The sequence below is a fragment of the Lytechinus pictus genome, chromosome 6 (assembly GCF_037042905.1).
Source record: "Lytechinus pictus isolate F3 Inbred chromosome 6, Lp3.0, whole genome shotgun sequence".
Classification (NCBI taxonomy): Eukaryota; Metazoa; Echinodermata; class Echinoidea; order Temnopleuroida; family Toxopneustidae; genus Lytechinus; species Lytechinus pictus.
In genome coordinates this window covers 5,635,639-5,648,092 of record NC_087250.1, presented here as the reverse complement: position 1 = coordinate 5,648,092, position 12,454 = coordinate 5,635,639, and the positions used below count along the sequence as shown (strand labels likewise).

The 12,454-nt window shown below is 36.2% G+C and overlaps 1 protein-coding gene across 1 annotated transcript in view; it reads left to right on the top strand.

Annotated features, from left to right (window-relative positions):
* Positions 1-12,454, top strand: part of LOC135154507 (uncharacterized) — a 58,869-nt gene that overhangs the window by 19,347 nt on the left and 27,068 nt on the right. The window contains exon 5 of the mRNA XM_064100758.1: positions 8,177-8,246. Coding sequence (XP_063956828.1) covers positions 8,177-8,246 — 70 coding nt within the window. The remainder of the gene's footprint in view (positions 1-8,176; positions 8,247-12,454) is intronic.

Sequence of the window (12,454 nt, the reverse complement as noted above, 5' to 3'; positions counted from 1 at the left end):
GCTGTTACGCGCGCTGCGTTTTAAGGAATAAATTCCTTTACCTCACCTTGGTTGAGTGCAGCACATTGTGGATCAGTTTCTTGCCGAAGGAAATTACGCCATGGTTGGGATTTGAACCCACGGCCTTCTGTTTCAAAGTCCGGAGACTAATCCACTGGCCACAACGCTCCACAAAGACATAACATAAAAAACATAAACCATGTGAATAATACTCATGGAAGCACGTAATTTACGACAAGTGTTTTGGATGAGCAAATAATCATTCTGCCATCGCTAAAGAAGCGTAAGTGAATTCATATACAGTGCGTCCCCAAAACACTATACACTTTTGAAATGGCTGCCAAAAAAAAAAAAAAAAACTTTGGGGGGAAAGAATTATAAAAGCCAATAAAGTCAACTTTCAAATGAACCAAAACGTTGAAAAACTACATGCTTGAGGAGCACTGCCCGCTGAAACAAAGGGTATAATAAATTAGGCTGGGCCAGAATTAGCCTTCCAATATCTTTCAGGTTCTTTTATGTTTGTAACTTGCAAAGTCGGGGGTTTTGTGATGAATTAATGATGAATTGTGATCAGTTTGTTGTTTGAGAAAATTCCATGAGTTATTAAATTGAAATTTAATGCATGAGTGGTCACGAATTGTCTTTTTTAGTGCAGCATTTTGACTTCATCATGTGGATCTCAACAATGTGTTCATGAGAGTCAGGAGAATAGGGGGTAAGATAGTAAGTGAAGTACGTTGATGGGATAAAGGTCAACAGAACATTTAGCAACACCTCCCTCCATCTCTACCCCCCCCCCACTTTTCTCGTCCTGAGAGACTGAGCTTGGCTAGACTGTGTAGGAATTAGCCTTACAATTTTTTGAGAGGTAACTCCTTTGGAACTTGCAAAGCTAAGGATGTTATGCTAAATTAAAAAAAATGGTAATAAAACATTGCTTTAAAGCGCATATAACGATGATATAATCATGTCTCTATTCGCTTAGGAAGAATAGAAAGAATGGAGAATAAGAAAAGCCTGTTCACAGAGGAGCAAATATATAATCGATTAGGTACATGTATATCTTATTTTCTTAATGAGTGAGATAAGATATGGTTTCTTAGGCAAACTTCATAAGTTACTAAACTGAAATTTAATGCATGAGTGAACAAGAATCTAAGCGTAGCATATTTATCTTGTGGATGTCAGCAATGTGTTCGTGAGAGTCAGAGTAATGTGCCCGGGGGGGCCACTTCCATTCACGAATGGATACCATGCGCGACCATGGGGTCTCGAAAAGCACCCTAAACACGTAATTTCCATATTCTGAAAATGCACCCCTTAACAAGTATTGGCGTGTGAAACCATACCCTTAACAAGTATTGGAAACAAAACGACACTCTTGGCAAATATTCCCTGAAATGAACCCCTAAACAAGTACAGGAATGTTTTATTGTTACGGGTCCTTCGGTCGTCGGCTTTACCTTATTTGGTTTAGGTACGACCCCACCTTCTACACCTCGCGCAAATCGGACTCTAAACACGAAGTGTTGGGGCAAAATGGACATCCTTTATAAAACATTTTAATTTTGTTTTATCATTCCCGCAAATTCGACCCTAAACACGTAATTTTCCTGGCGAAATAGACACCCTTTTTTCATTATTTTTGTGTTTTTGACACCCTTATCACGTTACGTACGTAACGTGCCCTATCGTGAAAAGGACATCCCTTTTACGTGTTTTTTTGGTCGCGCATGGTATCCACTCGTCAATGTAAGTGGCCCCCCCCGGGGTAATGTGATGGTACCCGTTACAAGCAAGAGATATGCTAAGACTTGGTTAAAAGGGCATTCCTCTTCTTTGTGTCCTTTTACAAATTAAAAGTCATATGTAATTTAACCGGCTCCTTCTCTCTCTCTCTCTCTCTCACACACTTTGTGGATTGTAGCCTATTCAGAACTTAATTACCAAGAAATTGACTGATTATGATGATCTATGAATTGATTTACTGAAAAAAACTGAATGTTTGATTGATCACATTGCACATTGAATGAGTTGATTTATTGATAGATTGTTGATTAAATTATTCATAGGAACAAGTTGATGCCCAAATTCAGAATTTATCATTGAATCAGCATTCTGCTCTGGACTCGTACATGACAATAGCAATCAGTCTTTCAACAGGAGGGGAGGGCGGGAGAGAGGAAGGGGAGGGGGGGGGGGTATATGCTCTGTTTACCCTTATTCCCTCAACCTACTTCTCCCACTAATAGTCCAGGATAGAAGAGACATAACCTTGTTTTTTTATATATACAATATTTTTTGATGGTTTTTTGTCAATTCGAGGGTGCTGATTACGAATCTGGATGATGCCACTCGTGTAACCTTGAGCATTTTCCGCAAATTGGCAAAATCCAATATGGCCGCCAAAATATGCAAATTACCCATGAAAATCATAAAATTGTCCACACATTGGCTATGAAATGCATGAAATTGTGTGGCAGGAGTGAAATACTCTCTGAAAAAATAATTTTTGACAAAATATTTATTTTCCTGATATTCAAAATGGCCGCCAAAGGCCCTTGTATACTCTATTATGTACAATATGAATAGGGAAAACTAATTTTCACATAAATGAGCACTAAAGTGCAAAAAATCGCAATGTATGAACGAAGTAATATATGCAAATTATCATTACCAACGAGATATATCATTTATTATGTCATATATGGGAACATTTCTGTATTTTGATATCTAAAATAGCCGCCACTGGCCCAAACATTATTGCGTACAATGGCAATGGGGGCCAAAAAATTCACAAGAGTGATCACTAAAATGCATATTATTAAGATTAAACGAGTGGAATACTGACTAAAAACATAATTGTTAAAGAAATATATTATTAATATGCCATGTATGTGATGAATGTTTTATTTTGATTTTTTCAAAATGGCTGCCAAAGGCCCTAAACGTATTATGCACAATGAGAAAGAGGAGCAAAGAAATCACAAGAGAGAGCACTAAAATGCATATATATGTGATAAATTAATGGGATACTGTCTAAAACATATTTTCTAACGAAATATACATTCAGGTTTCAAGTTTGTGTTAAATACTGTATTTTGACTTTCAAAATGGCCGCCATAGACATTAACAGTATCATGTACAATGCAAAGTGGGAAACCAATATTCACAGAAGTGAGCACCATAAATGCATGTAATAGTGATCTATGAGTAAAATATTGTCTGAAAGCATAATTTCTATTAAGATATATCATTTATTCTGTCAGTTAGGTGATAAATACTGTTATTGGAAAGTCAAAATGGCCGCTACAGGCCCTTATGGTATTATGCACAATGTGAATGGAAACAAATTATTTCAACAGAATTTGGCTTTGCTTGTCCAAATGGTGATGTATGAGTGAAATATTGTCTGAAAACATGATTTATAACAAAAGATATCATATCCTATGTAATTTAGGTGATAAATACTGTATTTCAACATTCAAAATGACTGCCATATGCCCTTTTTGTGAACATTATTTGTCTCCACTCAAATTGTATATTATACGATAAGGGCCTATGGTGGCCATTTTCAATTTTAAAATGCAGCATTTATCAACTTAATTACACATGATATGATATATCTCGGTAGAAACCATGGTTTTAGACAATATTTCACCCTTTCACAATTCACAATTCACAATTATATGCAATATTTAAAGTCAAGCAAAGCCAAATTCTGTCAAAATTATATGTCCCATGTTACAATGTACAAAATACAGTGTACACAATACTTTTAGGACCTATGGCAGCCATTTCGGATTTCAAAGTACAGCATTTATTACCTCCACGACCAATATGTGATGTATTCATTTAGAAATCATGTTTAAGACAATATTTTTACTCGTATATCACAGTTATATGCATTTTATGATTCTCACTCTTGTGAAAATTAGTTTCTCCATTCGCATTGTACATGGCCTATGGCGGCCATTTTGAATGTCAAAATACAGCATTTATCACATAAATGGTATATTAATGGCAATGATGTTTTTAGTCAGTATTCCACTCGTTTATCTTAATAATATGTACTTTGGTGATCACTCTTGTCATTTTTTGGGCCCAGGCCATTGCCATTGTACATAATACTCTTTGGGCCAGTCGGGCGGCTTTTAGATATCAAAATACAGCAAGGTCCCCATATATGACATAATAAATGATATATCTCGTTAGTAATGATGATTTGCATGTATTACTTCGTTCGTACATCGCGATTTTTTGCGGTTTAGTGCTAATTTTTGTGAAAATTAGTTTTCCCTATTCATATTGTACATAATATAGTATACAAGGGCCTATGGCGGCCATTTTGAATATCAGGAAAATAAATATTTTGTCCAATTTTTTTTTCAGAGAGTATTTCACTCCTGCCACACGATTTCATGCATTTCATAGCCAATGTGCGGACAATTTTATGATTTTCATAGGTAATTTGCATATTTTGGCGGCCATATTGGATTTTGCCAATTTGCGGAAAATGCTCAAGGTTACAAGAGTGGCATCATCCAGATTCGTAATCAGCACCCTCGAATTGACAAGAAACCATAAAAAAATATTGTATATATAAAAAAACAAGGTTTGGTCAAGTTTCTATGGAGCCTATCCTGGACTACTAAGTCCTATCTCACTCTCTATTTTTCCGGTTCCCATGAACACATTACTGAGATCCACAGGATATACATGTAGTTGAAATGATGCCCCAAAAAGTGTAATTTGTGTTCACTCATGCATTAACGTTCAGTTTAATAGAAATTTGCTTAACCAAAACTGGCCACGGTTGATCATTAATTCATCACAACCCCCTTAACTTTGCAAGTTCCAAAGGATTTGCCTGTAAAAAAATGACAGAAATTGAAAGGCTAATTCCGGCCCAGCCTAATGATCATACCCTTTGTTTCAGTGGGCAGTGCTCGCTCAAGCATGAATAGTTTTCCAACTTTTTGGTGTCATTTGAAAGTTGACTTTATTGGCTTCCATATATGTAAGTGTTTTCCCCAAAAGAGATATATTTCTTATTTGGCAGCAATTTCAAGTGTCTAGTTTTTTTTTTTTTTTTTTTTTTTGGGGGGGGGGGGGGCAACTGTAGTACAGAGGGGAAAGATCGTCGCTTCACTCTTGCAATTCGCTTGAAGATCTGTAAGTAAATCTAAGGTTTCCTCACAGTGTCCCCAATGTTCTCGTGAATTATCTGTTGTATATTCACGGACAATACTGTAAAGAGAAAAGATGAGCTATCTTAAATATCAACAATTCATACACTGCCTAGGAATATTTGTTTTTGTATTTTACTCGGGATTACGAATAAACCATTTCAGTATTACCTTATGGGCATTTATGGTCGAATAACCTTTCATTTCTTTCATTATGATAGGCAGATTTCAAAGCAAGATATAATTTAAGAGCTGGCTGCAGAAATGTTATTGACCAGGTGACTAGAATAGCACACCAATGAACACTCTATGAAAGTATTTGTTGCATGTTTACTTTGAATGCATTAACAGGTTGATATGACAATGTACTTGGCCAACTGTGAAATACCAGTCGCTACTGGACGCATTGTTATTTTTGTGGATCTAATGAAAAAAACCCGAAATATATGAATAATAAAGACATCAAATTTAGTGCTTATCTCATTAGATATTGAACCACCAAGTCACTTTTTGTCCGAATTACCTTCTTCTGATCATGCGCGGAATGGAACTCCGAACTGGCTTATTGTGCTGAAATTTTTGTGACGAATAATGTCTGACTAATATCATCTTATTGTTATTTTTTTCTGTCAAATTAAATGAAAATGATCAAAATTGTATTTCTCATCTCTCGGAAAAAGAAAAAGAGTCAGAATCTGATTACTGTAGCAGGGTAAGTTTCACTGATCACAGCAAAAACTGTGGTGTTAATCGGTGTACATAGAGGACCACACCAGTTGTTTTACACCGGTGTTAAATTGGTGGTGTTAGTTTTACACCCATAGGTGTTATTACAACACGTTTGGTTGTTATATTTACACTCTTTGGTGTTTTTTTTACATGTTTTATTGATTTTCAAAGGTTTACAATCATCGAATCAATATACATGTAACAAAAAAAAAAAGCAGCAAAAATAAATAACAATAATGATAAGAATAATAATAAAACATATAAAACACCGAAACATAAATACTGCAGCATACCAAATAAGCATTACACACCACTTATAAAGCAAAACCCAAAGAAAAGTCAATCATTAAAAAAAAAGACATAAATACTCCCATAAACATGATAAAGTAAATTTAAATGAAAATGGAAATGTACACATGATACATGTATAAATTTCATGTGCTAACTAGCAATATCAGTGTTCATACACTCTTTGGTGTTATGTTCAATCTCTAGGGTGTAGTTTTAACACCTCAGGATGTGGTCCTCTATTAACACCTCTGTTGATGGGTCGTGTGGTCCAGTTGTTAGAGCATTGGACTCATAATCGCAAGGTTGTGAGTTCGAATCCCAACTCTGCTATTGTCTCCACTTTGATAAAAAGGCCCGAGAGTGATATCTGTCGTAAAACGTTTCATAGGTAATTGGTTGTATACCAGCTTGGCGTTTACCAGCAAAATGCTGTCCTGCTGAGTTCCTACGGGAGTTACCACAAACAGAAACAAACAGAAACAGAAACACCAACTGGTGCCAGTTTTAACACCACAGTTTTTACAGTGATCATTGATCGCTATAAAACGTAGTGTTATTGTCATTTCATGATTAATAACTATTTATCCATGATCGATTGATCACGTTTTTGTCTCGCCTGCATAGCAGAGCGAAACTATAGGCGCCGCTTTTCCGACGGCGGCGGCGGCGGCGGCGACGGCGGCGGCGGCATCAAATCTTAACCTAAGGTTAACTTTTTGAAATGACATCATAACTTAGAAAGTATATGGACCTAGTTCATGAAACTTAGACATAAGATTAATCAAGTATTACTTAACATCCTGCCTGAGTTTCAGGTCACATGATCAAGATCAGAGGTCATTTAGGGTCAATGAACTTAGACCATGTTGGGAAAATTATTTACAAAATCTTAACCGAAGGTTAAGTTTTTGAAATGACATCATAACTTAGAAAGTATATGGACCTAGTTCATGAAACTTGGGCATAGGATTATTCAAGTATTAGTGAACATCCTGCTCCAGTTTCAAGTCACGTGACTAAGGTCAAAGGTCATTTAGGGTCAATGAACTTTGGTCAAGTTGGGGGTATTTGTTGAATTACTATCATAACTTTGAAAATTTATGGATTTAGTTCATGAAACTTGGACATTAGGTTAATCAAGTACCACTGAATATCCTGTGCGAGTTTCAGGTCACATGACCATGGTCAATGGTCATTTAAGGTCAATGAACTTTGGCCGTGTTGGGGGTATATGTTAAATTACCATCCTAGCTCTGAAAGTTTATGGATCTAGTTCATAAAACTTGGACATAAGAGTAATCAAGTATCACTGAACATCCTGTACGAGTTTCAGGTCACATGACCATGTTCAAAGGTCATTAAAGGTCAATGAACTTTGGCCATGTTGGGGGTATTTGTTGAATTACCATCCTAACTGTGAAAGTTTATGGATCTAGTTCATAACACTTGGGATATAAGAGTAATCAAGCATCACTGAACATCCCCTGTGAGTTTCAGGTCACAAAACCAAGTCAAAGGTCAGTTAAGGTCAATAAACTTAGGCCATGTTGGGGTAATTGTTGAAGTGCCATCATAACTTTGAAAGTTTATGGATAGAGTGAATGAAATGTGGACATGGGTGTAGTTGACAGTCTTAAGTCTCCGTTCAAATGTCATTTATGGTCAATGAACGTGGTATTATGTCATTATATGAATGATGTTTTTGTGAATGATTATTTTATAGTAGTTTTCAAAGTTAGCACTGCTGCTATATTAAATTGCGTAATGCAGGCGAGACTGCCAGAGGCGTTCCACTTTTTACAACTAGGTGACAAAAAATATACCGTTTTCTTGCTTATGATTATTTTGTTTATCTCCACCAAAGTTCATATTTTCCGTTTAAATTACTTTTAGTGTGGCGTGTTTCTCCCTCTCTTTTCTTATATCCATGTTTAAATACAAAATATTATCATTATTCATTAAAGGTCGACCACGTCTATCTCTTCCTCCTTCGACTGGAAAAAATGTTCATGGCACCAGGCAAAGATCAATGGAGTAAGTCTCTTTAAGGACCATTTTAATCTTAGCAAATGGTAATTCAATCCTAACAAGAAGTTCATTTGAACAACAACAATAACAAATCATGCAAGCCTTACGCTGAAAACGTAAGCAAAATCCGATGCAAAATACGAGATTTATGATTTTTGATGCTTGATTTCTTAAAACGGTAATACCATGCTGGGAAGAACAGTGTCTGATCACGGTGTGTTCACATAGGCGACTGTTACGCCCGGGGGGGGGGGGGGGGGGGGCACTTAGGTGGATACCATGCGCGACCAAAAAACACGTAAAAAGGATGTCTTTTTCAAGATAGGGCACGTTACGTACGTAACGTGAAAAGAGTGTCAAAACCACAAAAATAATGAAAAAGAGTATCTATTTCGCTAGGAAAGCTACGTGTTTAGGGTCAAATTTGCGGGGATGATAAAACAAAATTAAAAGGATGTCCTTTTTGCCCCGAACATTACGTGTTTAGAGTCCGATTTGCGCAAGGTGTGGGGCCGACCGGCGGACCCGTGACATAACAATAAATATCGCTGTACTTGTTTCGGGGTTTATTTCAGGGACTACTTGCGAAGAGTATCGTTTTGTTTCCAATACTTGTTAAGGGTAGGGTTTCACACGTCAATACTTGTTAAGGGGTGCATTTTCAGAATATGGAAAATACGTGTTTAGGGTGCTTTTTGAGACCCCATGGTCGCGCATGGTATCCACTCGTCAATGGAAGTGCCCCCCCCCCCCCCCCCGGGCTGTTACGGCACATTTTGGCAATTTTGTTACCAAAATGTGCCGATAGTTCACCCATTGACCTATGAATGAATTGCCATTCATCGCATAGATAATGAATTCACGAACAGGTGACTGTAATTGTCATCTGTATAATATTCTCTTCATACTAGTCTACTTTGGTCCAAGGACCGTTACCTTGAGAAGGGCCTGAAGCAATTCGTGATTGGAACTTTATATTTCACAGACTGTATGCGCAGTTGAATCTAAAAATTCCCTTTTCATGACAGATATCAAAGAAACATTTCTGCTCGTTATTTGCGCTCGCTTCAATTTTTGAAAACACATTTGCCCATGCATCCTATTCATAATCACATCTTGCGCTTAGAAAGAGAAATAGGTAGAAATTCATCGATTTCATATGATAACGAATGTCCTTAGAATGTCCCGGTCCTAGGTAAAACTAAAAGAAAAAACATCAGCACGCGCTTCGCTTACATGATTTATTTAAGTGCAATCCACATCCACTTCACAATTTTCCGACACAGTGCTTGAAAGAGTGCTTAAATTAACCCCTTTTTCAGATCGGAATATCAAAAAGTTTCAGCTCGCGCTCCGCGCTTGCATTATTGAATATCATGATAAAAAAATGTTATTTAGAATGCTCAAATTCTAGGTATGAATCTAAAACACGCACATGCGTGTTTATTGAGATACGCAGCTTGTTCTTTCTTCAAAACGTACTTGAATTATCTAGTTTCAGATCAGAATGTCAAAAATGTTCAGCTCACATTAGCATTATGTATGTACACTGTAAAAAAAAATCTTTGAATCAGTAGTTAACACTTAATGTATTTAAGTAGAATTTACAATTTGTAATTATTTTTCGTTGTTTTTAAGTAGTTTCAACTTGTCTTTTAATTTACTTGATTTATTTGGGTTCAATATACATTTAAGAAAATTCACGTATTGATAGCTTGCTTTGATTGAGTAAATCTAACTCAATTAGGCAAAGATGATTGTTACTTATAAAATCATGTTGAATGTACTTATATTTTTCAATTAACGCCATATTTAAATAATGCATGAATATTCATTAGAGCAAGTTAATGTTTTTTTTTTTTAAATAAATGTCATATCTATTTGTGTTTGAAATTGTTTTGGATAAGGGTGTGCTAACTATTGTATTCTTTTGTTGAATCAATGAAAAGGCAATATTAAATAGTCATTTAGCAGAAAATTATTCTCACTGTTTTATTTGTAAGAATGAAACGATCGCGTATAAATATAAATGTCAGTACCTATACATGTACAGGTAAAGTGACAATTCACAAAGTCTAATATTTGGATAAAACATGTCTAAAATGAAAATGATGCCACCAAACGTGGGACAATAGGGGAGCGGACTTTCGAATCACGAAAGTCCACTCCCCCATTTGATATTTTCAAATATTTTGTTGATTGTTTTACTTAATTGAATTAAGTTGTTGTAACTTAATTTTCTTTAGTAAAATGGAAGCAAAGAAAATAAGTAAATTTTACTTAAAACTGCCAAAGTCATAAATACTTGAAAAAATTAAGGCAATTTTTTGCCACAATTTTATTAAGTAATTTCTACTAATTCTTTTTTACAGTGTAGGAGGATACCCAATTGCCCAGTTTTCATTATTTACAAAGCATGAATAGAGTGCCCCGTTTTTAGGTCTAAATCTCAATTTTTCCGCTCGCACTTCGCGGTCGCACCAATCCTAATACCTATCCTGTTCATGATCACAAAAAGGTACTTAGATCAGAAGGTAAAAAAAAAATCATAATTAGATTGTTGAACTATGTAACTGCAAACAGTCTTTATCAGGTCCCCTTTCAAGCAGGCTAAAACCTAATTTTCTGCTCTCGCTTCGCGTTCGCACTACTTATTTAGTTACACATTAATCTTGCTCAGGATCACCAAATTTGCTCAGTTCATAGGACAAAATGACGTTGGGCGTAGAGGCGAATCACCCGCACCCACACATATTTTGTTATTTTTGTTAATTTGTCATTTTACAATATTCATTACTCCTTTCCTATGGAATCATTTTGATTGATCTCGATATATTGTATCTTGTATGTTTTTTAGAGATGTGAAATAAATGAATTTGAATTTGAATTTTAAAATAATAAATGTATAGTGACTGTCAGGACTACCTCTTCAATCAATTTTGAGCGGCTGATCGGGTAAAATACGGTGAAAAACTTTCGGGCCCCCTACTGGTGAAAGCTGGATCCGCCCCTGTCATGAAGATGCACATAACCAGGTGGCCATGGTGACGGTGGCTATCATTGGATCAAAGAAATGCTCGCGATAATTGTCCATCTCTCATTCATAGGTCCATGGCTCACCTATGCCAGACGTGATTGTGTGTTACCAAAATGTGCAGTTATAATGTGATGTGCCTGCACATTTTGGACAATATGCACATTTTGGTAACATAGCTTAAAAACGATTTTTGACCATTACTGTGGAGTAAAGGTTGATGATTGTGGTAAGTGATAAGAGACAAACATTACAAAAATTTCGAGTGTGCCTGGCACTGCGTTTTCATGGTTACGACGTAAAAAAACAGTAAAGACAAATTTTAATGTCATTACATGTTTATCACAGAAGGCCGTCGCTATACGGCGTGGGTATTGCTCGTTGGTGAGTGGGTGCGGGTGATTCGCCTCTACGCCCAACGTCATTTTGTCCTATATGAACATGTTGTCTAATACAAATTTGGTCCAATATCATTTACTTCAATAGTCATTTGGTACAAGAGCCATTTCGTCTAAGAGCTACTTCGTCTAAATGTCACAATGTTTAATATACACTCAATAGCCAATTGGGCCAAAAGCCACTTCATCCAATAGCCAGCTCGTCTTACTTCATTAATTGCCATTTTGGTCCAATAACCACTTCGTCCAGATAACAGTTTGCTCAATACCTACCTAGCCCAGTACCTCTTTGGTCCAATTCCCACTTGTTCTAATAAGCGTTACCGGGAGCAGGCACGGATACAGGGGTCACCAACCCCCGTAAGAAAATGGAAAAGAAAAGAGACACTCCACGGTAAAGGATGAAAAAGAATCAAATAGCAATTTATTAGCCTGATTTTAAATACCGTCTCTGCGACGCATTTAACTTATGCCCATCATTCTCAAATTTTCCACTTATGGTGTTGAAATTTATTCTTCTCGTTTTGCAAATTTGACACTTAAATTTGAGTCATACCTGCATACCCTTGGCTTCACCCCTGTAATTTTTAAGAACAAAAGCAAAACAAAACAATATGTGTATATCTTTGATTTCTCCCCCTCCCTTTTCTTTCTCTCTCTCTCTCTTGATTTGATTTGATTTATTTATTTCCACATTCCAATAACAAAAGCATATACAAGTGTAATCATTTTTCTTAGCATAACATAATAAGCAAAGGCTATAATTAATAACATATGCATAT